This window comes from Amblyomma maculatum, chromosome 2 (assembly GCF_055883805.1).
Source record: "Amblyomma maculatum isolate TAMU_Amacu chromosome 2, ASM5588380v1, whole genome shotgun sequence".
NCBI classification, from domain to species: Eukaryota; Metazoa; Arthropoda; class Arachnida; order Ixodida; family Ixodidae; genus Amblyomma; species Amblyomma maculatum.
Window position 1 is genome coordinate 79,861,854 of NC_139345.1, and position 27,819 is coordinate 79,889,672.

Sequence of the window (27,819 nt, forward strand, 5' to 3'; positions counted from 1 at the left end):
AGGCGCGGTTCAGGTGCCCACAGAAACAAGTGTGACAGATACTGCGCCTTTCCCTTCCTGTGAACCAATTATTACTGATGAGCTGCGCTCAAATTTCGCATTGGGAAGTAAATTAATCGTCGGCATTTTTTCATTTGTTTAGAAGCCTTTTTACAACGATTACATGCACATTTCACAGCATCAGACACTACTTTTTAAAGCAGTGGGTAGTACTGAGGTACTCGTGAGTCGTGCTGTGCAAGCATGCAGTAATCGGCACGCGCACAAGCAGTATAACAAATAAATACAGGTTGTTAACTGACACTGTATCACGGCCCGATCTCAATTCGCTACGTGCTATATTTCGCTCAAGTGTCTCGTCAAGAGGAATTCTGACCCATAGCGACGTTCTCGATTAAAAAGGAAAAAAGAAACAAAACAAAAAAACAAGTATAGATATATTTCTTCCATTCGCACACAAGAGTTTTGGGCCGACAAAAGAAAGCAACGTTCGAAGTAACTCCACTTCCTCTTCGACACGCTTGTATGACTCCGTTCAGAACATTCCACAGCAGTCGTCTTCCTCATTGGCCTGCTTCTCAAAGAACATGAAGTCCTGTAACGAAGTGAAGCCGAATGTCATCATGCACTCCCATTCAATATGACTTGGCAACGAATAAGACATATATAGCACGAGAGATCTTTCTGGGGTGTAATTTCATGCATACTATGTGAACAGTGTTAAAACCTTAACTTGAGCACTCGGCAGCTAATGATATTAAAGTATTATCGACACCAGTCGAAATGCCGGCCATACATAAAAGATTGTTTCGTAGTTTTCTCTTATAACTTAGTATATGATATGCGTGGTTTTCTTTTGAACACAGTGTTTTAAATATCTGTTCAGACAGTATATGCTGTCCACTCCTACTAGTTCAGAGCACTGCAATCGATCGAAGCAACAAGGTGGAAATCAACGGAATGGCTAAATTTGCATAGAGTCAGCGCCCGAATTAAAGAATGAGCAGGAAAGGGCCAAGGTCTGAAAATAACGTAACACAATCTGTATTCCATTCTGCTTTGTGCAAATTACGAAGTGTGTGGGCGTTTAACGTTGAGGCGAAAGCCTTGTTTGCCTCGTGAGTGACCTTAGCAGGAAGTGTGAAGTCTGAGCGGGAAGTAATACCAAGGATATCTCGATTTCGCGTTAAAATTGTGACGTCATCATTCTTTGTGCAGCGTTTGGGGTGGTGTCATATCATTTCGCTTCCCATTTACCGTCCATTTCCTACGTAAGTATAGTGGCAGCTTGTCATATGGATTCGAACCGATGACATATGTGCACCTCCAATAGTATGTCGTTTATTGCAAGTGTCGGCGTCCACCGAGCAGGAGACGATACTGCGTCTTTCCTTTTCTCCCAAAACCAACCACCTAAAGAGGTTTAACGCTTAGCCAAACTCTATGCCAATCTATATCAACGATAAACCGCCAAAAAGCATGCCAAAACTGTGTATGTCATAATCGGTTTAAGCGAAGTTAATCTCCGGCTTTTTTTTTTTTTTGCTCATTATGTGCACTAACTTTAAGCGCTTCCGTCACTGGAACAGCCAGGCTTTGTACCCGTTCGAGTTATATAATTGACAACGCAGCTGCTTTAGCCCATCATCTTCTCGTTTTTGTTTGGGATCGCAAACCATGGATTACAATGCAAACTCATTAATTCGATCTCACTAAATTCGACGTTCCCGTTTATTCCAACTGGCGACTCTTCCCGGTCAAAATCACGTATCACTTGGATTACAGCTCGCCTGTCACCCCATGTGGTGGTTCTGTGGTTAGGGCGCTAGACAGCTGCGCGGGTTCGTTTTCGACGGAGCAGCCGCTTTTTAATGAGGAAGAAACTAAGACACGTGTATATACTGTGTGATATGAGTGCACGTTAACGAACCCGAAGTTGTTGAAATTATCCGGAGCCCTCCACCACGGTATCCTTCCTAGCTTGAGAAGTTTAGAACGTTAAACCCTATACTCAGACCAAAAGCAGCACACACCTCTCAGCTGAAGAGCATCATCATATACGGTCGTTATTTCGAACAGGCCATATAAGCACGTATAGGTGACATATGCCGGCCGCCCAAGCACGACAGCGCAGCTCTTTGCCTCCTTCTCAGCGGAGAGCTACCGTGTACCATCGGTCGTGACCATGGCAACTGGTCACGTGTCTGCCTTGACTGCACAGTTATCGGGACGTGTGCACGTACGGCTAGCTATCATCGCCAGTGAACAATTCCGACGGTGAATGCTGGCTATTGCTAGCACTGTTCTGGCCGAACAGCATGCCCTACGCATATTGCCTTGTCAGCATAATATCAAAGTGCAAAGGAAGAAGAAAGGCGGGAGCACGTACGATGAGAAAGGCTGCCCCGATGAGCACCCCCTTGATGCTCGTATCCATGTCCATGGGGAATGAGATGCCGAAATTCTCGGCGTCCGTGAAAGCCTCCTTCAGGAGACCCGACCACTGTTTGGAAATACGGCCAACCTGCGTCCGACCGTCTCTTGAAAGCACCTGCAAATCAGAGCACATTTTTCGCACATTAAAGAGCGTTGGAGCGCCAGGTATCCCGCCGCTGATGATGACGATGATAACTTGCGACATAAACCACTGTCTATTAGCGCATGCCAGCAAGCAGGTTATTGCACGTAAAAAGACAGGCTTCAGACGTACACGGATCCCGCTTATCGCATATATCAGACGCGACCGGATACATGCGTTGGGACCATCGACGTTTTGACGTGCTGTGTAGGATACCACATCGTGTCTACTATTAAATTCCTGTTAGCGGCATTTTCAATTCCAGCACTGCGCAAATTGTGCCTTCCACACATTTATATTGCCTTCGTGTGTTGTGATTTGCTACTGCAACAAAGGTCAGAGTTCGGAACTTTACACATCACTGCAGCTAGCATCCACAACAACCGAGTTCGTCGTTGCAGATTCGACAGCCACTCCCCGTTGTGGAACGATCTGTCAGAGGTGCTTTCATACATGGCCTCCGAGATCACCCTTGCGCGCGTGTTTGCGGAAGTGATCTCGGAGGCCATGTTTCATATTAACCAGTCTGCACGGCACACACACGGCGGTCGCTTCATTGCGCCGACAACGACGACCCGCAGTTGGCGACTGTCACAAAGCCGACGCACGTAAAAGACCTATATGACGGCACGCCGGGACGGTCGAGAATGCAGTGCTAGCAGCGAGCGTTTGCGTGAGCCAGTGCTAACTCCTTTTGTTTCTGAAGATAGAGCGCAGCCGTAGCCTTCTGCGCACAGCGGTGGTATGCCTTCCCCATATCATGAGGTAGGAGTGGCGTCCCACACACCAATTATTACTTCGTCCCAGAGTAGAACAAATATTTCTACAGCGAAGTTTCTGTAAAATCGATGTAGATTTCCATGGTATGCTTGAGAGCGCTTATAGGTGCCTACGGAAGGGGTGAAGTGGCTGAGGTGGTGATGAGGTCGAGCCTATACTTATAACGAACCTGACGGCCACGCGGGTTGCGTTTGTTCTATCCGAAGCTCGTAGTGTTCGGGCTTACACTATAACAGCCAGAAATACAAAAGCAGGCAAGAATGATGTTTACATATTATAAAATCCGTTCTGGACGTCTGTTTATGTGACGCAGAAACCGCATACTAAACTCTCCAGAGCGGTCATGTGCTCATGACCGAGACACTTGCTGTGGACGAATTACAATTCAAGGAGCTATACCAAGACATGTCGCTTTCATGCCAACTAGAGTCTTCAATCCCCGACGAGTGTGAAGCGGGGAAGCTACCTCATCAATTGTGCAGAACCTGCAGCGTGCATCACCCTTGTGTAAACCACTCGAGTAGCGCATTGGGCTGCTAATAAAGCATCGCCTCGCCGGAGCTGCTAGTCTCTTGAAGCAACCTTCGCGCGGGCACAGCCGCATAGATATCTACAAATCAGGTAGGAAACAGCAGTTTACCTGAAAACCATTGGCTATCCGATTTTTTAATTTAAGGGTGCGCACTGCTCTATCACATTGCCCGGAGATGACCCCGAATGGCTGCAAGCTTTACGCGGCTGAATGCCGTGATTGAACTCAGTGCTTCCGCCACTACAAATTTGTGCACGCGCTGGTGTGTGTTGACAGGGGAGGTTCATGCGCGTTGGGAAATTTAGCCGTATCACAAACCAGTCTGCTGATACAGTTAGCCCTCCCCCTGCGAGAAGAATCGACAGTCGTCGGAAAAGGGTACCGTAAATGCCAGCCGTCGCTGCATTACCTAGCCATTTCATGATTGCTGCTATACATACGGTAAAAGAATATAGATTTAACATTTCGCTATCGCATCTATACAAGAGCGGAACTTACTAAAACGATTGCCTTCTGATTTGTGAGAAAGCGGAAGCGTGTCATGCATCAGGCTGCCGTAATTAGTGAGTGAGTGAATGAGTGAGAGATAGAGAGAGAGAGAGAGACTACTCACTTGGAAGACGACGTCGTTGCAGCAGCAGTTCCACCGGCAGGCTGGCCCTTCGATGCGCAGCACCGTTTCGTGCATGGCGTTCTCGATGCGGAACTTGGGGTAGATGATGCTCCACTCCTGGACCACATAGCCAATGGGCGTGCCTGGAGGCGCCATCACCTCCAGGGTCTGTACTTAAAGGATAGAGAGAAAAAAGAAAACAACGTCGTAAGTTAGTGGCGAGTGGACGAACACAACAGAAAAGCACTGGCGAATCCTCTGCACGCGGCCATATACGAACGCAAATATCAACTGGACCTGTATTCGACACCTTACTCAAAAATACAGACTCTTAACGTAGCGTACGCTATTCGCTTTCGAGGGGATACCAGTGCGCCTCCGAAGTGGCAAGTGTGCGCCCGGCCTCTCGTGGCTATGTGCGCATGCTCAGGAGGCTCCCCGCGAAAAGCATTTGCTTTAGGGGCACCTCGTGAAACTGGATATCGCGGGTCGGGCTGTAATAAAATTCCATAATAGCACACGAACTACACTGGCAACGGGCGAAAATACTGGTCATCGCTATATACACGTGGTGATCCAGAAGTCATAATTTGATCTTGCTATTATTCGAAAGTTATTACGGTTTATCGGAAACTCATTTCTGACGCCTCTATTTCAGTCAGAGCATAAGTTTGAGGCTGCACGTGGAATCGGTATATCATATACATGCATAGCGAACGCATATGATATAGACACTTTCTGAAGCGCGATCAATCTACACTTGTTTGTAAGACGCACACAGTACACTATATATGCGCTTAATTCACACTGACGTGGGGGGTCACGTAGCCCTCAATGCATCGTAGGCGAAACGGGTGGAGCAAAAGACAATGAGCACTACTGACCTGTAAGCAGCAGGGGAACCAGCAGGTGCTGCACCTTAGGGGCCGGTCGATGTACATGACCTCGCGCTTGAAGTTGTCCAGCACTTTAATGCCGAAGGGTCGGATGGGACCGCAGCAGTTCCGCGTACAGCAGTCAGTGTCTGCGAGATATACCACAGCGTGAATTAAATGGGAATGCGCGCGTAGTTTCGGGCCCTTGTTTAAAAAAAAAAAAAAAAAAAAAAACGCTTTCTCGCCGTGAGCCGAAATTTGATCTTTTGCGCAGCTGCTTTCTGGATGGAGCCTTTCTACGAATAAACAGCACATCAGTTCATAAACAGCACAGACAGCAGTTCATTTGCAGCTGTCTCCCATCTCCTGGGCTGAGGTGCAATAGCTCTAGTAAATTCTCCTTCATCTTATAGTAAGGTAACTTTTTTGCTGTACAGTTCGGCGGTTATCAAGTTCCTATACTGAAGTTGGAGATGTTGGCCACATTTAATGCTTTCGACGGTGGGCTCGCTCACTTGTCAGCGCGAGCAGCGTAGTATACCAGTATCGCAGGATGATAGCCGCTGCGCAGCACTTTAGTGGATACTACAGTTTTGCTTTTTAAAACAACTAGAGCTTCAAGTACGAAACTTACAGGTCCGTATCCGCTGCTGCGCCGCTGGCATTGCAAGCTTAAAGGAAGCCACAAATGTTCCAGCACACAGACAACAACTAGCCCCATTGATTGGTCACCTTGGCAAAGTCGGCACATCTACACGTGTCGCATATCGCTCACGTGTGTCGCGGTATATACGGCAGTCGACGGCACTTACCTTCGACGGCGTAGAACACGTCCTGGCCCATGCTATTTTTAATGGCATACTTGTTTGCTGTTTCAAAGCCGGTGAACACTGTAAAAAATGTACAAAAGCGACAGCTATAACGCCGCCCTTGATATAATATACTTGTACATTACATGCTTCAGAGAACACTTTCAAAAGTTCCTCAAAATCATGAGTTCAAAGTAGAAAAGAAGTATTTGCAGCAACAAACTCTCGCCGAGGCGGAAAGGAGGGAGACTTGGAGTGAGAAGCCGAAACTACACCATTCCACCTTACGGAGACACTTAAAGCAGGAGGCTGCCTTGTTCTTTTCTTGCTATAGCATCCCCTCTGTACTACCCCTCGCTATCCTCTCCCTATCCCATTTTCTTTCCCACCGGGCGCAGCTCGAGTGCTTCCGATTTTAGATGGCAGTTGCCGTGGCCGGCAACACTATTTTCCTTCCTTTTTTCATTATTCAATAACCACTATCACCACCTAAAAGGGCGATGGAGAGCTAGTCCATGGCACGCAGTGAGAGCACGTGCTCTGGACAAAGAGGAGGAATCGAGTGCTCAGAAAAAAAGCAGTCAGGCTACGAGTGAGAGGCATGTTCCACCTCAGCGCCACTTGGGCCCGCCTGACGTGAAATGCTGACCCAGTTTCACCACGGACCTTGTCTGAACCCCGCCCCAAAGGAAACGGATCCGCTTCAAGCAGAGCTTCGTCCATGCCAGCAAAGGTATTACGCCGGCGACATAGGTCAGCGCAGAGTACAGAAGAGAGCCGTCGGCGGGTACAGCAGCTTCTCGCATAATCTCGCGCCCTGAATTCGTTCTTCCTTTGAACCATAGAGCAATTTGTACCTGACAGACCTCCCGGACTTAAGGTGACTGCCATCAGTCTTCACGGGGAGACCGTGAGCAGGCTGCGAGCTGGATGGTGCACAGCCAAAATAGAGGATGACACTCTTTGACTCGTTAACCTTAGCCCCACTCGCCCTGCAGTACAATTCTATGACGTCCAGAACGGCGGACAGGTGTCTCATCCGGAATGACAATGGTCAGGTCGTCTGGAACTCAGGCTATGAGAGACGCCGTAGTGGAGGACTCCGGAAATTTCGACCACCTGGAGTTCTTTCACGTGCACTGACATCGCACAGCACACGGGCACCTTGCTTTTCGCCTCCATAGAAAAGCTGCCGCCGAGGCCGGGATTCGATCCCGCGTCCTTGGGAACAGCAGTCCAGCGCCATAACCACTGCGCCACCCCGGTGGGGTGGTTAGGTCGTCTGCTTAAGCAAAAATGGGAGCTGGTGGAAAACATGGTGGCGAGGAAAGTCGAGCGATCCTGCTATCCCGAGAGAGCCGCTGTAGAAGAGGTTTAAATGAGAGCCCGTATAGACAGCAGGAGACAGAGGCATCTCTGCCGGACCCCGCGGCCCACCTCGAAAGCATCTGATGTACGACCTAACACAGTAAGAGTAACAAAGTAACTGCGGAAACCGACCTGGAATATAGAGCTCTGCCCATGCGCTAGCAATCAGCATATAACAGCTTTCTCGGCTTGGAATAGGTAAGGATGGCTAACGAAATCGAACGTATTTTCCTAATCAAAAGATCAATGGCCCATCCGAGGTTCTTCAACGTGTACTTACACCGCACAACACCCGGGCGTCGTTTCATCAAAATAAAACCTAGCCACCAAAGCCTGCGGGGAAGTATGGCCTATTTCTCTGTTCTGTCTACTGTTAGGTTACTGTAGCTATTCTAACTTTAAAAAGAAAGAACCGTCGAAATGCAATTGCGAATCAATCAAGAAGTCGAGAAATTTAGTATGCTGCTGCTGCTTTGGCTGTCAACAAGACCAGCTAGGCCATGCAGCAAGACCAATTGCTTCCATGAATTAAAAAAGAAAACGAAAGAAAGAAACGCAAAGTAAGAAGCGCGCGAGAGAGCGACCGTGGGTCCTAATGACGCGGAGTGAGTTCTGGGCCTGTAGAAAGAACATGATGTAAATAAGAAAATCAAGGAAGGCGTTCTATAATGTAATATAGCGATTTCACGGGATCCGCTCGTAAAACGTCATAACCGCGCCTCCGTGGCCTTCCGGTCTGTCGACTCTCGAGCCTGAGGGTGTGCCTGTGAGAAAGGCGCGAGATAGAGCAGGGTGTTCCCGCCACAGGCTTTAGCAACGGAAATAGCGTTTCGCTCACGATTTCCGCCTCACGGGCCTGCGCTTCCCTCTATTCTTGTAGTTCCGTTCACTGACGAATAGATTTCGCAGTTTGCGCTGTTCAGATACCCTGCAGACAGGCATGCGCAAAACATCAGCTCTCCTCAACTTTTGCTTGTGACACTGGCTAATATGCTGGCGTTATTTTGTTTTTCAATTATTCTTGCACTGTACTTTCAGCGCCTGAAACAATAAGGCCGATTGCAGTGGCGTGCAGATGTATATCTTGTCTAAAATAGTGGCTTTTTCTTTAGTTATTCGAGCAGTGTTTTCAACGCCTGAAACAATAATGCCGGTTGCAATTACGTGCATCTGTATCGCCTTCACCGTTGAAACTTACTTAATTCCAGAAGTATCGCGGTAGCCGCTCGGGCACATTATTTTATATTGGTGTCAAGACCGCTTCACTTAGTAATGTAGAGGGTCCTGTTCCGGCTTGCGGAAGCCGTGTTAGGCTGCCATTCTCAGCGCAGTTTCATTTTTTGTGTTTATTTTAAAAAGGGAGGTCTAATGGCGCTCATGACGGGGATTGTCGTGTGAAGGTTAGATGTGAAGCGCAATAAAGTCAGAATATAGAGTTGCCTTTCCTCTTTATCGTTGGATCAAGTACTCTAATTTTTATATGTGCCTGTGAAAATGAACTCGTCTCTAAGCACGCGAAAACATGTAGAAAAAGCAGAATATCACTCAGTATTTAGACTACTTTCTGCACTGAAATTAGAAATAGAAACCTAGATCCTGAGACCTAACAAAATCCTTCATTGTATATATTTCTTTTTCTCAAAGTTAAAAAAATTGCGAGCGGAATTTAGGCTTCAATCAAAGTTAGGCTTTTGTTAGTCAGTCGATCAATCTCCTTCTCAAAAATAGAGAGTGAATGAGCTCTTTGCTAAGCAGCAACACCAGATGAAGACGTTCGCACTTCTTCGTTTGGCATATTTTTCTTGTTTTGTGTATATAAAAGGCTAATAAGTGCTCAAGCGCTAAAAATACTTTCGATCTCGGGCGGTATACACACCACACGCGGCTTCTGGGCGTTTCGGCTCAAGAATGCACAGAGCCTCGAACTCTCCCTCCTCTCTGTTTTGATTCGCATTGCTCGGGCGCGGTTGCATGTTCGCAGGGTAAAACAGACGCTTGGGCAAGTTGGTAATCCACTGAGGGTAGACAGCGCTAAAAAGACGAGGTCATAAGAAGTACACAAACAAGCGCTGAGGCATAAGAAGTACACAACGATACACATCATCATCATCATCATCATCATCATCATCCTCAGCCTGACAATACCCACTGCATGGTGAAGGCCTTTCCCATATTTCTCCACTTAACCCGGTTGAACGAGACATAAGTACATAACTCCGCAGTGACACCACGAGCTCCTTCGTCTCCTCCCAGCCTTACCTTCGAGTAGTTGCACTTTCTGCTTGATGATGATCTGGTCGACCATGCCCAGGTACTCAAGACCAGGCGGTATATGCGCCGGGTTCATCATGGTGGCGGCGGCGGTCGTCAGGCAGTGTCTTCGAAAGAACCGTCCGGGTTAATGCTCTGGAGGCGCGCGCCGAAAAGAGAGAGAGGAAAAAAATAACAAAGAAAACGTGAGAACTTTAATCGTATCAATTGCGCATGCTTGAAGTTCGCAATTAATGGTAGAAGTGATGACAAATACGAGCTTTTTAAGACTGGTCCCCTGCGGCTTCCGGTCGCCAGGCTTTCCTATATCTGCGCCACCATTAAAAGCTTGGTTACGCCCACTATCTTCAGTATGGCCTGCCCTGCGCCAATTGCGGCCACTGTGTACCCGTGCAGTTCTGAATCGCCCTTCCTCTCCAGCCTCGACGTTTGTCGCCCCCTGTTGTTAAATTTTTTTTAACCTATTAATCCGATACAGGGGCTTTAGTTAATCCGCCTGCTTACAGCAGCACATCTGTTGTCCGTTATCTCCTCCCTGCTTCACATGTTCCGCTTTCCAAAATTCGTTTGCCCCTCTCGATTCCAGCTATAATATGATTATTCGATTTTGTTCTGTAAAATACTCTGCACAGTCTCTGTCTCTGTTCGTTACCCGACCCTAGCAGTGATGGTATACACGACTGCGAACCTAGCGCCGTAAAGGTAGCGGTTCGTTTCGGTTGATTATGTTTACATGCGATGAAGTAGTCTTTAAAAGGAGCACGTGGTGAACGAATTTGTTGTATGCGAATCGCGAAACGGTTGCTCGTTTGGCTTGCGAACGCATACGTGCTTGCTCGACGACTTTAGCAGCACTCTGTCCCGTGTACACGCGACGATAAAGGAGACAATGTGATCGGCCGCCTCATATCTCCGTGCGATGTGGCAGCTGTAAAAACCCGCAAGCATTGTATTGCGCTCCTCGGTGCAAACTTCTTCGAAGCAAGGCAACTCAGTGACCGTGAATCACTTCCGTTTTGTTTGTTGCTTTTTCGGGCCACATTGAAAGGTTAGGTCAAACTGGAATTTATGAAGAATAAGGCCGTTAAAAATGGCCACCATTATTTGCACGAAGCTGCAACTGCATCATTGGCAACACACACTGTTATAAGAGAGCACAACTGCTACTCTTCAGGACGCTTACCCTCTCATATGTGTCTATGTTTGAAAGTGTCTGACGGTCACCTGCTTACACCTCTCAAGCGTCAGGTGCATTTCACTACAGCATGGATAACCTTTGTCCTTTGGTGACCGTTGTGATTTTTACAGTGCACCTAGGGTAAGCGAGTGCACTCCTGAGCGCTAGTAATTCGAACGTATGTCAGTAATGCCGAACGATGGTACATATATCACGCCTATGTAGATCACCTTGGCCGCCTACAGAGAAGAACAGGCTAATTGTATTGGCGATGTATGACAGCGCTTACACAACGAAGACCTACCCATGCATTGGCGTACGTGAAACATGATCATATTTGTAAACTGTCATCGCATCTAGTCATATGCAGGGTCGGCGTCAAGTAAAACATGGACAGAACACAAAACCACAAAAAGTGCCAGTTGTTTGAGAGAAAATACAGGCCACGAGTTGAACTGACGCGTAATTCCAAAGACCAGTCTTAACGACATCAAAGACAAAGCTCATAGTGGAGTTCGCTTCTTTGTACGTGCACGCGTATACAAACGTGTCTGGTGCTCGTCTCCTCGTTGTATGTTGGGCTTTGTATTCTTCGCTTTTCGCTTGAATCTGATAGTACACCTGTCTATGCTAGTTCGTCATAATTTAACAACCGTGTTTGTTTTTTCTGGAAGACATGCGAGAAATAAAAAAGGAGAAGGAGGCAGAGAGGGAGGGGGGCTAATGGGACATCTCAAAATCGAAACGGACAGTTAATCCACAGGCTCTACATTCACAGAACGGTGATGTTAAGACGCGCCTTACTACCTTCTCCATGCATCCCGTCGAAGGTTAACGTTCTCAGATCACATACACGGAACACATTTTCGGTATCGTCGCAGCTATGCCTGGAACTAAGGCGAACCTTTCGATCGCTACAATGCGAAGAAAATCGAAAGGCGACACGCAAAGCGCGGACTCCTTTGTCGTCTTTGATTTGGTCTCGTCACTGTCCCATGACATTTTCGGCATGCCAAAACTCCAAACCAGATGACCAACAAACGTCAACGGTTCAGCGATGTCCGTCTAAATGCTCCAAAGGTTCCTCACCTTTTCAACTCTCACCCTGCTGTCACGCGTGCGAAAGATCCGACGAGGGCCAGTCACTGAGGCAGTGCAACAAGTCGGTGCGCGAACGCGTGACGACCGCTTGAATGGTTGAATGCTCACAGCCACGCGGCGTGTACCGCACACCGTCGTGGGCCGCTATCTAGCTCGGATGTCAGCGCCGCTATGCCAAGCGTAGAGCCTGTTTTCCCGAGCATCTCTGCTTGCGCAGAGCAGTGTATCAAGTTGCGCATTTGTCCCCATGCGTAGGCCTTCGGGTCAGTTAACCAAACTTCTTGCTCGACTTACTATCAGTTCAGTTCAGTTCAGTCGTTCAGTCGTGTCCGACTCTTCGTGACCCTATGGACCATATCACGCCACGCTTTCCGGTCTCTCACTATCTTCCTAGCATCACATAACTTCATCTGCAGCGCCTCAAGGATGGCATCTAACCATCGCGTTTGCTGCCTACCCCTTCTCCGGTGACCCTCAACCTTTCCCAACATCAAATCTTTCTCCAATGACTCCTTTCTTCTCATCAGATGACCAAAGTAGCTGAGCTTTAACTTTAGAATTTGACCCACCAATGAGCAGTCAGGGTTTATGGTCGACAATATCGACTGATTTGATCTTCTGGCAGCCCAAGGAACTCTCAGGAGTCTCCGCCAGCACCACAATTCAAACGCGTCAATTCTTCGGCGGTCAGCCTTCTTCACAGTCCAACTCTCGCATCCATACAACACAACTGGAAAGACCATAGCACGAGTTACAGGGATCTTGGTTGGCAGACTAATGTCTCTGCTCTTTACTAGGCGGTCAAGGCTAACCATTGCTCTCTTTCCCAGAAGCAGGCGTCTCCTAATTTCATGGCTGCAGTCTCCTTCCGAGGTAATATTGGAGCCCAAGAAGAGAAAATCTGTCACAGCTTCCACTTCTTGTTATTGATACCGACTTACTATATGTCGTTTGAAAAGAGTGTACTCGCATAGATAGAAAAACATTGTCGAGATATGACTAATAAGCGATTTACTAACAGCATATTCATACTTTGCGGGGACGACAATCCAGCAAAGCAGTTCCCACGGGTTACAATATATCCCCAATGGGGAAAAAAAAAAAAAGGCGCTGTGCAACTGAAGTCGTGGAAAACATTATTGTGCGGTTGAATATAATCTGAACTGTAAATGTTCTGTAGAACAGCGTGGATTTCCGAAAAAAAAAAAAAGGAAAGACGTTTTAGCGGAGCTTATTAACATCGACATGAGAAATAATTCTTAGCTTAACGTTTTTTCTTAAACCAACCAGATGCAGTCATGTGCCTGCCTGCGGACATCGTTATAAACATCTTATGTTGTGTTTCTCGTTCGTTATTTATAAATGGGAAAGCGTTATTAGGCTACGGTGACGAGGCCAAACCATGGACGCAATATGTGGACGCAAAAAGTGAAGACACGACTGTCTATGCGAACCTTAGTGCGGTATAGTAGAGGTGTCCGCAAAGAAAGTCTGAAAGACACTGCGCAGTTCCTTCACTGTAAATCAATTAGTCGAAAGCATTATCAGGATATGTAAAAATAAATAATTATTATTGATGCTGATATTATTATTATTATTATTATTATTATTATTATTATTATTATTATTATTATTATTATTATTATTATTATTATTATTATTATTATTATTATTATTATTATTATTATTATTATTATTATTATTATTATTATTATTATTATTATTATTTATAATATATAATGACAGCGCTAAATGAAATAATAAAAATTATAAATAAGCAAAAAATCCAAAAATATAGATAAACACATTGAAAAGTAAAAACTACAAAAATGCCGCGGCAGCGCTAATTGGCTTTCGCATCCTGCCAATGCAGTTTAAACAATGTCCTCTAATTTTTTGCTCCACAATTGAGAAGAGGAAGTGCGTTCGTTTCAACGTAACAACTTTTTCCCTTTATAAATAGCTACTTGGAAACGACCTGATATATGGTTGCACGTCGGCGGAACCATCGCATGCTTACGCTCACCAAGCGAGCACATTCAGAAGAAACCGCACGTCCGAAATTACTCAAGTGATCGATGCCGTTTCTAAGAGAGAGAGAGAGAGATCCTTCTAAGATCCTTCAAATTAACTACTTCGGAAAGCGGCTGGAGTCGAGTATTCATTTGTTAAATTTCGTTCGGCAAAGAGACTTCATTGCGGTGTCGCATACTAACACCTGGACAAGTTATGGTTGCTCTTTATCTGCTGAGACAGTTTGCCAGAACACATGAAGGAAGAACTCTCGAAACATCCGGGCAGATGTTGCTTATAAACCGAAAGGAAACAAAAATCAGCGACGCCTATTCTGGGAAAGAAATTTAATCCCCTGGGACCCTTCTTGCCAAGGCAAACATTTCGTTGCTACTTTTCATACGCGCTATCGGTGCCGGTGGCTGCGAGGGCCGCAATTTTATTGTAGCAACATAGCATAGTGGACAAGTTGGTATTGGATTTATAGATTACGTAACAGTACAGCTTCCCTGGACCTTCGTTTAAGTTGGCTGTTACGTCCTTCCAAACATGATTTCATTTTGAGCACTTTTGCGCTTCGCAAATATGATGCCGCGCGGTACTTCATTGATGCATGCCACGACACCATGTAATAATAAACGACTGTATCAGATTAAGTGATTGAGAAATGCCTCCCTCGATTTAGCGAAGTTCCCCATTTAACGAAATATTTCGCGGCTCCCCTCAACTTCGTTAAATCGAGTTTTAACTGTATATTAATTGTCAATTGCTCAACTTGCAAGCTCTCGTAGAGCTGATTGATATAAGGTACAGGCTGAAACGTTGACTAGTTTTCTGCCTCAGGATACTCGATGTTAGCACTCACCCCTGAAGAACGGATCCACGTCAAGTGACGCTTGGAATGCGGAGATTTGACCCCCACGTGCGTGAGTGAGGGGGGTATACCCATTCACTTTTCAGCTTGGTTACGAGTCGACTGCGACGTCATTGGCCATGATCACGCGTGACGAAACCTCTTGGCTACTCCATCAGCATGCACACACATTTTTTTATACCGTTTTCACAGCGGCACACTAGCTGTGAGACAGCCTCACATTCTAAACGCACACACTATAAGCTGTCTTTGCCAGGAATGGACGCGTCACGTGTAGCGGAAACTCGCCGATTGCATATACGTTCTCAGTCTTCGTTATATTTTTCTATATCCATTCCGTCTCCGCCAACATGAAGCAACTTTCCTGTGTCATCTGTGGCGCGTAATGTTCATTGCTTCTGCGTCGCAATAGCTGATAGTGTTGGTCGCAACGTCAGTGGCATTGAAGGAACTTCTTTTTATGTCAAAGCAGCGGGGAGATCCTGTCGCTTTCCGGCGCACTGAGACGCGTCACTGATATAAGAGCACCGACTTGTTTGCTCGTCGTTTCATAAGACACTGCAGGCGCAAATGTGCTTCCTGCACTGGCTTTCCTGTCTCCATGTCGCGTCTTTTACGCAGAGTTGTCTTGCCCTTAACTTGTTCTGCCCTTATTTTCTCCAATATCTTCGATTCACTGTGTAACCTTCACCAGAGTAGCGTACATTCGGTGCAGCGCAATGCGATAGAGAACGGTGCGGAATTTCGGTGAAAAGACGATTTTGTTTCTCGCCAGTTTTGATGCATGATTCGTGAAAACTGCCAGGCATCTGTATTTTGTTCTTGAAGCTTTGGCAATTTGCCTTACTGGGGACGTCACTATATTTTAAATACTGAAAGCTACTTTCGTCACTTGTATGATGTTATCTGTATGCGCTGGTTCGAACCAAGAGAGTAAAATGCACAACAATGAGGAGTGCGCTTGGCAGGAACCCCCCCCTCTCCCCGGTCATGAATAGCAGACTACCAGTATTCCCGAGGAGGAAAGTATGTAATAATTGCACCTTGACAGTACTTACTAATGTAGCGGAAACATGGAAACTACAAAAAAAAAAAGTGCTTTAAGCTAAACTTTGGATAACGCGTTGGGCTGTTGAAAGAAAAAATATTATTAACTTATGGGACAGGATCGAGCAGTGTGGGTTAAACGGGAAACAAACACGAGTGGGGATATCCCGGCTTAAATCATGAGAAGTCGCCAATGCATTCAGTCCTATGAAAAGGTAACCGGTGTCCTTAGGCTAACGTATACCGGATTCCTTGACAGGATACTCATATCAGGACATGGCAGGTGAGCGAATGAAATTAATATCGGCTTTAGAATAGGGGGACCTATCGGTTGGGGGAATAGGGTAATAGCAGGGTGCGAGTGCGCATGCTCAAAGTGATTACCACACCCCCCGCCCATTCATCGCAGCATACCGCGGGGGCGCATTGTCGCCCCACAATTACCCTATCCCCCAACGACGTGCATGGACGCAACTGGTTTTATTTTTAAGAGTATCGGAAATGCATTTGTGCTGCAGTAGACGTAACTAGGTTGACGATGATGGTGATCTGTGTGCTCATACATTGGGCCCACTGAACAATATCTGAAGCGAATAACGTCGCATTGGACCTTCCAATCTCAGCCGTCAGGCAATCGACCGACCCTCTATCCCTGGGCCTTTGGGCTTCTAGGTTGTAAGTTTTGTACATGAACGTACGTGCTCGGTGCACCAAGCCAACAAACAGCGGCTTCAGGGTCGAAGTGAAGAAAGCGTGTTTTGCGAGTGTCTACTTAAAACAGCCCCAGCTCAACATATATGTATTCAACCCGAGGGTGTACAGCTACCTGTCCTGGCAGCGGGTGAAGTCAGATACTATCTAGGTTCAAGCATTGGGCCGAACGTTGTAGTTTGCTATTACTACGCGTGTATGCTGTCACTCTGAGATGATAAAGGCCTGCTTCAACGGTGCACGCATTTATTGCGCAGGCAGCTGTCATATAAAATACCGCAGTGTACTGCACAGCTCCCACTGCTAGTGCACATGCAGTTGTCCACTGTATCCCGGGAGCGGGTCGCAGCAGAGCCGATGCGCGGTGGGCAAGGATTGGAGCGCACAGGCCGTTAACGCGAGAAAAAACTGGTGCGAACAATCATGCGCTGACGCTGGGTTGGGGCGGCTGATATTCGGCGGGTGTCGCCGGACTTCGCAAACGCGGGCAGCAGGGCTCTCGGCACGTTGTAGAGCAAGTTAGGCAAGGCACGCGAATGTCCTTCGGCAAAGCCCTTGAGCACAGCGAAAAATCTTCGCTCACATACCTTGCCAAGTTGTCGCTGGCGTCAAGCTCCGAGCCCCGCGTCGCTGCTGGCATCCCCCTGGTTCTCACACTCGCTCGCGACCAGACCCCGAGAAAGGGCAACTTTTGCGGTTGCGTCACTGCCCGCGACCCAATGAGAGGAGTGCTTAGCATGATTCCTCGGAACGAGGTCGCGACTGTCGAATAGTCCAGCCGGATGCAAACGGTGGCTGAGAAGGACGTCTGCTCTACACGAGGGCACACATGCCTCGTTTAGTTGTGGAAGAGTATACGTCGAAGTTTAAAGGAACAGCAAGAGCTGCAGACGCCCCAAGTGTTGCCACACTCTTCCGCTGCATGCAGGCTTAAACCATTCTGCCCCCTCCCCCTTACTTCCTCTCCCGACCTTCTACAAGCAATAAAAAAACACACATATCTCTCCTCACCCTTTTCTCGCAGTGTGAAGGTCCGGCACCGCCTCTGCATAGTCTTGGCACCGTAGCCAAAATTCTGGTTTTCACGCGGTGACAGCAAAGCCGCTCCTCCGAGACAAATCGGCCGCTCCCTAACCACTGAGCACTACTGTCTCATTAGCTAAGGAATTAAGATACAACTATAATTGCTCGTGGTAGTGGTGGTGCGAAACTTTTATTGGTAAGAAAGCAGAAAGTAAAGAAAGTTACATAGAACTTTGCGGGCGGCCTTCGATCGAGCTGCCGTACGACATCCATGCCGTGCATAGTCGCTACTTCATCTGCCCAGGTCACCAGCTGAAGAGATCCGGCTCGGTGTGGGACAAAGCAGCATCCCTCTGATGCGGACTGGTAAGGTGCCGAGAGGCAGGGGGCAAGTGTACCGGGCAGGAGTACAGGATATGAGCGTAGTCGGGTACATTTCACACGCTGGTGAAGATATAACTTTAACTCCTCGATGTATGTACCGATAGTTTTTCGACAATAAATGATATTATGGGTTCAGATTAACCATGCATAAATTGGAAATTAAAAACTGCGCGAAAAAGACAGGGTGATAGAGAGACACGAACACGCACACACAGGCGCAGTGTGCATGTTCGTGTGTGCACGGTCGTATCTCTTTACTGGTCCCGTCTTCGCACAGTTTTGATTTTTATAAAGCTATACGAATCGAATAAGTCCAATTCTATGTCTTACATGCATAGAAAAGCCCATGAACCAAATTGCACTGCTGCGAATATTGTGCTCACCGAGACGCTCAGGCAACCGCGGGCGCACCATCGTTAACCTCTGTGCCTTGCATAATGCTGCTGACTTCTCAAAGGTCACTTTTTCTTGGGATAATCAAGTTATCTTTTTTTTTTTTTTAAGCGACAGCGTTAAATGCTTCATTCTTTAAAAAATCCGACGTAGTGAGCGAAAAATCACGGCAGGTGCTAGTTGGCAGGTGACACGGCCGGACAATGATTGGTCGGCGGGTTGTGTGACGTCACAAGACCATGTGACATATGGCCGAGTTTGCATGAGCCGCTAATCCGGTACTCTTTTATCCTGGGTGAGATACGCCACTGTGCCAGACAGGTCAGTTCATAGGGCTTGGTTGAAGCGGGGGCTTATATCTATGTCGGGTGGTCTTACATATGTTAGGATAGCTTAAAGAGTGCGTGCTATGAGTATGTGTGAAATAACAGGCGCACGAATTAAGGGATTCGTAGATAAGGGTGTAGCAAAGTGCACGTACGTACGCGAACAAGGATCAGTCTGCAAGGTGAACCGCAGACTTTGGCGCACCATAGCCAGAGTTGCGTATGCGCCATAACACCCCTTATAACTAACGGTAACGCTGTCGCGTCATGCCTTAAAGGCGGTGCTTAAGGGTCCTCCCAACTTTCTCAATATTTTCCATGTGGAAGAAATTACGTTACGAGCACAAAATTCCTTGTCCCGACTGCAAAGCCTACGATACTGGAATAACCGAGAATTTCAAATAATTAAAAGTCACCATAATAACGACGTCTTTAACTTTGCAAGAGAACCTGCTGCGGCTGTTGAAGAGACTCCCAACCATAAATTCAACTAGAGCTAACATTCTGGAAATCGGAGGCAGCGACCGCAGAGGTTTTCTCAATCCTTGGCGTGTTCAGCACTCGCTAAACAATGTAAATCGCCCGCGAGGTAACCTCCCCATGTACAGGTGCGGACGTAAGTAAACGGAACACGCTTTTCCGTTCAAATTAAGATCACGTCCTCTTCCCTGGAGATAAAAAAAAAGAAAAAACAATATTTGTCCGGGTGAAACGGCACTGGCGTCTACTACCAGTTCGCACATATCACGACTGCCAATTTCAATTATGCAATGCGTGAAAAATGGCAGAAGGAAAGATCGTGCTCCGTTTACTTTTGTCCGCACCGGTACGCTCGTGAATGTCGTCCTCCAAAAAGAAGCAATGCAAAAGAAGCCATAACAAAAGCAATCAGCGAGCCAGTTCTTCCTAGCCCTATAGCAAGCCCCGACGCCAGCGGGTCGAGTCGGGACGAGCCGGTTGTCGGGTTGAGTCAGCCCGATCCGTACGTGTTTACATGGACCCGCTTCTGTCGACCCTAAAGCGGGGCTTTAGAAGATTCAGGCACCCTAATTCTTTGAGCCTCGCCCCTACACCTTGCGTCGAGCAAGCGAACCAGGAGAAGGCGGGAGAGGAGGAACCGCACACGATCCCGTCTCCTGCTGCCGCCTGGCCAGCGAGCAGACAAGAGAGAGGCGCTGGCCTGACGTGTCAGCCCAGTTGGTCTGGTCGAGCCAACCCTGCAGCAGAGGTGGGCAACCTTATGAGGTTTCGACCTCATGAGGTCGACCTCAACCTCACGAAGTGAGGTGAGGTTGAGGTGAGGTCGGCGACAGCTCGAAATGTTATGAGTGAGGTCACGAAATTGGACCTCAACCTCACTCCTGAGTTTGAGGTTTAGTGAGGTCGTCATTGTGTGAGGTTGAAATTGGGAGGTCCAGGCTTTTTGCTGTTGCCGCGGCTTACTTCGAAGAGCGCCCCTTTTGAAGCGGAGTTGCTGCGATGTGCCCGCCGACTCGTGGTGTTCGGTTACCCCCCGTTCGGACGACCGGATGCCGCAGCCCCTGCTCAGCTTTCGGTATTCCACCGTTATGTCTGCAGCCCGAGGACGCTTCCCTCCGGTCTTCTTGGAAGGATATATTTTATTTTTTTTTTTACTTCACGAACTCCTCCCCGCCCGCCACCCCCGTTTCCTCTGACTTGTTTGTGCTGATGCTTGCCGCCGGCTCAAACACCCAGGAGCGCGCAAAGCACATAACACACGGTGACCCGCGGTGCTTCTGTCGGAAGCCGCAAACAAACAAGCAAAATAAAAAGCGAAGCAAATTGTCTTTGCGCAGACGGCGCGGAGCAGAACTGTTTGTCGTGTGCATGCCCGTTTCCACGTCACGGCTGTTGCCTTACATTCGATAAAGAACCCTGCTGTACATTACACGGAAACTTAACAGAAAATAATGCAGCGAAATTTTTAGAGAACGTGATACTGACAGATAAAAAAAAAAAAGGAAAACGTGAACAAACAGGGAAAACCGCCACAATACTATCTGAGCATTTTATCGAGCTCCTCGCTTTCGAATTGTACGCCATCGTTTTATATTCCGGTCCTGTAAATTTATATTCTTATATTCTCCTGACCTCTCTTTGGTCTTGTGCTGCTTGTTCCTTCTAACAGATTCAACGGGGGCCCGAACTGCAATGGGATGAAGGTGCTAGCATTCCTTATATTAACCAATATAACGGTAACACATGCAAGAGGATGAAACGGACGGCACAGCTGCCTGCGCATGTTAACCATTTGCCTAGCTAGAAGAGACAAAAAAATTATATGGGGCTTGTATACAGTGAATCCCATTGAAACAACAAAAAAAAAACGAGTTTTGCACCGCTAAGGCCCTTTGTTTCGTTCTCAAATTCTAGTGAAATCAAACAATGCAGGAGGAAGGAAGAGAGTTACGGATTCTCAACTTCATAATATCCAGTCTCTCTTGAAATCTCTTATTTAGGCGCAGAAAAAGAAAAGAGAAAAGCGTTCTCCTAGGTGTTTTTATGAGCTAGAAAGTACTGAGATGGTTTCCGGCTCGACATTTTGGTGTCTAGACGGACGAATAAGTGTGGCGAACTGAGCGTGTCTCTTTTGTGCTGCCGTCTGCTCGAGACGGAAAAATCAATCGGATGAAAATTTTTGTGGTCAGATGTCGGAATAACATTTTCAGACATTCATTTTTTTCTTTAAAAGTCAGTTTCGATATACGTGAATGAAACCAATTACTTGCTAGCACTGAGGAATGCAGTACTATGTCGATGTCTCAAACCTTATATACGCTCTGGGAAGCGCGGTTCTCTTCTGTTTTTAGTGTGCGACATTTATGTATTCGGTCGCAAAACAATGTACAGTGTATTAAAAAAAATGCTTGGCAATCTTTTTTTTTTTTTTTTTCAGAATTAAGAAAAAGAGCATATCGTCATTGTTGTCATCGTCACTAGGGTCAACAGCATTTTTCTTTTCAGTATGTAGTAAGATTTGGCTTGTTTTATTTCTAATACTAATCTTATTCGCGTGGGTCAGATGGGATAAACTCTTTGTATTGCAATATGGGCCTATGCGTAGTAACGTGGTACCCATGTAGACCTTAGAATGAAACCGACCACAAAAGGGTAGGCGAGGAGGGGTAGATGATTGCCACTTTAGTGCAGAGTTGGACATGTAGTCTCCGGAGTTTTTCTGCTTTTATCCGAGATATTAATCGTTGTATAAAATTAAAAGTAAAAAACAGCCTTCATACGACAAAATTCTTGCTTGCCTATATATCCCAAGATTACCAACAAATGTATATTTGCTTTAGGTTACAGTTTAATTTAATGATTCTTTTTTTTTTTTTTTTACATTTTGAGTTTGAGTTGAGGTTGAGTGAGGTCGCCAATGGTCACCTGAAAAGTGAGGTGAGGTCGCCTGGTGGTCCTCGACCTCAATTTATGAGGTTGAGATTGAGTGAGGTCGCCAAATATTTTTTGAGTTTGAGGTGAGGTCGGGGTTTTTGAGGTCAAATGCCCATCTCTGCCCTGCAGTCGGACTGACTTATCTAGACTTGACGATCGCTGAGCTCAACAGTCGGTTTCCAGCCCGATAGGCCAACTCGACCCTACTTTGTCGGGCTCGTGTAAAACCCCTGCGTGAAAATTCGCCGCAGATTCATGTCCAATTCCACCGTCCTTCACCTTTTGTTCCCTTCCTTTTACTGCAAATTATTCCCCAACATCACTGTCAGTCCTGTAAAAAAGTTTATTTTTCAGTTTTCGAAGACTATAGTGCATACGACACATGAATTAAATAGGTTTGCCTCTAAATTGATTTCAAACTCAGGGGACAGCATTTCGGTTGTGGGGTTTAACGTCCCAAAGCGACTCAGGCTATGAGAGACGCCGTAGTGGAGGGCTCCGGAAATTCGACCTCCTGGGGTTCTTTAACGTGCACTGGCATCGCACAGGACACGGGCGCCTTGCTTTTCGCCCCCATCGAAAAGCTGCCGCCGAGGCCGGGATTCGATCCCGCGTCCATGGGCACAGTAGTCGAGCGCCGTAACCACTGCGCCACCCCGGCGGGGTCACGGGACAGCATTTCAGATGGATGCTTTTTAGCTGGAATAAATGTTTAAAACTATAATGGGGTCAGTTGACTTTTTAGGCGCGTTTTGTTCGATCGATGCACGATCGGTACACAGCTTTTGTTCGAGCGACATATGAAAGCATTTCTTATTAAAATGTTGCTTAAAGTATTGGCTTCGTTGTAGGAGTCACCTATATACGCCTCTTGTAATGTAAAAAAAAAAAAATGAAAACCGAATACAGGCAAAAGGAAACGTTATCTCAACCGCTCTCGTTTATCTTCACTGCAAAGGGGGGGGGGGGATAATTATATGGCATAATTATTAGCATTATAGGGCAAACAATTTTAAAGAACCTCCACTTTAACGGCTTCTTCACCTGGTACCTGCTCCACACTTATTGCCGAGTCACCTGTCTCATATGTGAATTCACGCCTAGACACGGCGTATAAAAGGCAGATACTTGTACAGAAAAGACTGCAAGCAAATTCAAGATATAAAAAAAAAAAGATATTCCTCTCCGGATTGCTAATAAAGGCTACTGATGACGCATTGCCTAGGGACACAAAGTATCGAAACACAACATGTGGGGTACATTTGCAGGTGCTGTGACGTGGAGCGGCGCTATATGCGGGGCGTTGTCTCGCGCATGCGTGTTAGATGCCTGAAGCCAACGTGTGCAACACATTTATCGACGTTATCTTAAGTGGGGCAGTACGCTGGGCGTCATCTAGCTTACGCATATATATAATCAATTTATCCCCGAGCAATCGTTTCATATCGGTCGACGGGCGGAAACACGTTATCTCGCGCCTTGGGCGTGCGGCCAAAGGGCGCTTTGGCGGCTTCCTTTTATAGCGAAATGTAAGGAGGGAGGATGGTTTTGCAGGTACATTTTGGCACAGCTCACTATATAAAAGGGAGAAACTGGCTGGACGCGTTGCAGTATCTGGCATGACGTCAATCGCGGCTCCACAGATCTAAGCATGACACTGTAGACCTGTACCCTGGATGTGACATTAAAGCGGTCATTTCAAAACGATAGACACGAGGGCGAGGTGAACGCGGAGCGAAGCTTTTGTAAAGTTAGTTTCTCTCTGATTTTTGAACGCGAACTGCTTTTCTTGTATCAGCTTTGATTCGTTTTTCCGTAGTTGTGCTTTCTTATATATCAGTCAAAATTCCAATGAACACCCCGTTTTTGTATCACGAATGTTCAGCCTGCCGAAATGTCGGCCGGAAATATTCAGTGATTTTTCACATACCTGAAAAAAGAATTACACGACAGTTATGGCGGATTACGCGGTGTCTACGCATTGTCGTGTTCTAAACTCCTCAATGCTACGCGACCTCTTCCTCCCCTCTCAGCTTCATAGTGTTTTCTCTCATCCGCTCCAACATTATTACTACTACTACTACTACTACTACTACTACTACGAATACTACTACTACACTACTACTATAGTACTATACTACTACTACTGCTACTACTACTGCTACTACTACTACTACTATGCTGCCTTGTGAATGTGTTGGGCGGTTTAGATTCCAATCCTGCAGCACTCTTTGGCGCCACTGCTACGACAGTCGAGCGCACCGACACTCCAAGCTCACTATGTTCCATCTTGACCCGCTTTCCCTCACCCGAGCACGACCGATGTGTGTACACGGAGGGACGTCGCATGTACAGCAAAACTGCGTTAATCCGAAAACTGGATATCTCACGCGCTTCTGGCCCCGTCAAACACACGCATTACTCCATGGCGCGAAAATTTCGTTCATTCGGATGTATTCGGACGCGTTTCGGTAAGTATACAGACAGGCGGTGGGGCTCGCATGTTCAAACGACGGCGCTGAAGATGGAGACATGATTTTGAAGGCCATTATAATGGTACGAGCATTGGTGGCGTCCAACCGATATTTAAAGGTGCAGTGCTCCTCACCATGATCATCCGTCCATAAGGTACGACAGGCTGCGCTTTTATTCTGTGCTGCGCTTCCCCCTATTATTACGATAAAATTAGAGCCCACATTTCGAGAAATATCCGTTATCATAATTTCACGGAATTTCCTGTTATGTTGAGAGAGGTCCCAGTGGTGTCATGACGTCACCTACGCCGCCGACCAATCCGCGCTCGTCAGCTCACGTAACACTGCGACGACATCAACTCTCGACCTATAAGGGAGCTATATATAACAACCGAGTTGACAGGTGATTTACAGAGTTACAGAGATGGCATTCACAGGGTCTCAACCTTAGCAAACCAACAATACGAAGTGCCTCTAAAGAATGGAACTACTGATTCTCAAATAGTTCAGACCATTACGTATAGGTACAATGCATACTGCCCATTCATTAAGCATCCACGAGTTTGTATTTTTCTTCTTTCCGTTTCTTGCGTGTTGCGCGGACTTTGATCTCAAACTTATTCGTGGCATCACGGTGCCTGCAATCGTTTCGCGTTACGTCATATGCGCGCGTGTGCGCATCAGCTGTGCACTTTTTCCTTTGCGCGAGTTCTGTGTATGGAGATTAGCAGGCTGTTAATGTCGTTTACCCCTCATTCATGTAACAGCGTGCTTTCATTGCACCACCTGGCAGAACTGCAAGAGAAAAATAACGAATTCCTATTAAGAAATGGTGTACGTCATGGCTTATAATGAAGCTTAACGTCCCAAAAGGACAATGTTATGATGGACGCCGTATTGGATGGCTCCGGAGATCTCGACCACATCGGTCCTTTGCACTGACATCGCACAGTACACACATGTGCTTCGCTTTTCACCTCCATCGAAAAGCGTCCGCCTCGATTGGGATTGAATCCGTGCCTTTGACATCAGCAGTCGAGCAACTGAAATAGCACGGCGGAGCGCTTTTTTGAAGGATTAAAGCTAAGGATAGGTTAATGTCGGACCATGAGATAATCCCCCCGCCCACCCATAATTTGACGCTCAGTGAACGTGTTAAGAGGTGATAGGGACTTTACTGTACACATCTTGCTGTATAAAAAAGTAAGCCGTGAAAGAGAGGAAAGGTGGCATTTGAGGAATACAATCATAAGTTCGAGAGCGTGAAGGAGTAACAAAAAAAATGTCGCCAGCGAATCGAGTGCCTTATCGTATACGCATGTTTTCGCGTGGTTCAGAATCAACCATACATTTTGTTTCACTATAATTTCTGTGCTATATGCAGCCGGCAAATTTTCATACTCTTGGCAGCGCGCGAGTAGCAGTAATCTTTTTCGGGCCCATATATCTTACTCTATATGTGCCCCGCGGTTAGTAGTGGAGAACGAAAAAGTCATTCAACGAGGAAATTCTGTAAACTCTGCAGCTATAGAGCTTGGTGTGGTGCCACTGCTATTATCAGCATAGCCCAGAAATGCACAGCAATTGCTACTTGCCCAGCTCTGTGACTTAAAACACGAATTCGTCTCACTATATCTGAAGCATGAAGCTCGTCCTGTTGCTCTATGAAAAGCCGGGCTGTGAGCTACGTAGCACCCACAGACCGCCCTGCAGTTCAGGCAAAGTCATATACTGGCAGAGAGGAGACGATGGCGCATACATAAAGACGTCACTAGCACTATCAGTTACTAATATAAAGTAGGTCTATCAATAATGTCCTTATAATATGTGCGCAGAAGTAGGCTGATTATGTAGTCAGTCTTGTTCTATAGCTTGGTACGACTATAGACATCGTCGTAGGAACAGCTTGCAAAGTCCTATAGTAAACATTCGTAGGAATTGTTTTGTGCTTTCCTTACATGAACAAGCAAAGCAGATCTATACTACTCCGGGCACATCTATACTGTAGATGAACTTCTCTATAATTCTCAAAACCCACGCCCTTCAAGCAGACGCACCAAAAAAAGGAATTAAAAATAAGAAACAAAGATTAGCGCAGAGTATATTGTAAAGAAATATGCATACGTGTACAGCAGATGACAGCGCTCCCCGCCGACTAGCTTGACTCAAGCGCATACACATGCAGATATATTGTGTTCGATTCGGGCTATTGTATATTCGCATGTCTCAATCTATTGCTGTCATTCGGAGATCGAAATGTCAAAGTCCACGCGCTTTGGTGCGCGCAGTTTCTTCCCGAGAAGTAAATAAAATTTCTAGTCGAGAACCTCACTGGTGAGCTATAACGTCGCATAAAAGTTGTAAAAAAAAAAAAAAGAGAAAAAATGGCGTCCTCTTCCATTTTGTTATTCAGCGCGCCGACCTAGTCGTCTAAAACAAGATCGCTCTAATTTCTGGCCTATTGCCAAGGCACATGCGGGTCGATGAGCCCTACATTGCAAAGGGTATTTCGTTTCTCATAAGCGCTTATTCGTTATCGGAATTTAGGGAACCGATGACAGTAATTTGTACAACAACTATTATTAACTTTGGGTTATATACTTGCAGTTTTCGTGTATATATGCTTGCCGACTGCTAAGACAGCAAAGGTTCCGGACAGAAACAGAGCTTTTGGTCCGTACTCACCACTGGTTTCTCCGTCTTTTGCGTCGGGTAAAAAGGCACACACGGCCGAAGATAACGGCTCCGGTTTGAGTGCGCGGCGTATGGCTACTGATAAGCACCGTCACGTTCAGAGGGGGCGGTCGCTGTTCCAGATACATATATCGACTGATGAGATATGGGTGATGCTATGCACGCTAGCATACATTTGCGTTTTAGTTACGATGCTATGTATGCACCCTAATCCCCACTTAAAGCGACTCGATCCAAGCAGCTCACCAAAACTTCGACGTTCTGTTTCTCCTTTGTTTCTTTATGAACGGAAAAACAAGCGTGATTAATAGTGGTGTTTTCGCTAATAGTCAATATGCTTTTCTTTCTAAAATCAGACTTGT

The 27,819-nt window shown here is 46.5% G+C and overlaps 1 protein-coding gene across 4 annotated transcripts; it reads right to left on the reverse strand.

Annotated features, from left to right (window-relative positions):
* Positions 1–422: 422 nt before the first annotated feature.
* Positions 423–27,598, reverse strand: LOC146199087 (phospholipid scramblase 1-like). 4 transcript variants are annotated; one of them, XM_084594567.1, is made up of 7 exons: positions 27,449–27,598; positions 9,815–9,961; positions 6,191–6,268; positions 5,388–5,527; positions 4,504–4,671; positions 2,390–2,551; positions 423–595 (listed from the first exon to the last, which is right to left on the reverse strand). In XM_084594567.1, exons 2-7 carry the CDS (start codon positions 9,903–9,905, stop codon positions 536–538), a joined length of 699 nt encoding a protein of 232 aa, XP_084450693.1. In that variant the 5' UTR covers positions 9,906–9,961; positions 27,449–27,598; the 3' UTR covers positions 423–535. The 4 variants fall into 4 exon arrangements, with proteins under 4 accessions (XP_084450693.1, XP_084450692.1, XP_084450691.1 ...); XM_084594566.1 differs by lacking the exon at positions 27,449–27,598 and adding an exon at positions 17,337–17,494; XM_084594565.1 differs by lacking the exon at positions 27,449–27,598 and adding an exon at positions 14,983–15,287.
* Between the last annotated feature and the right edge of the window lie 221 nt (positions 27,599–27,819).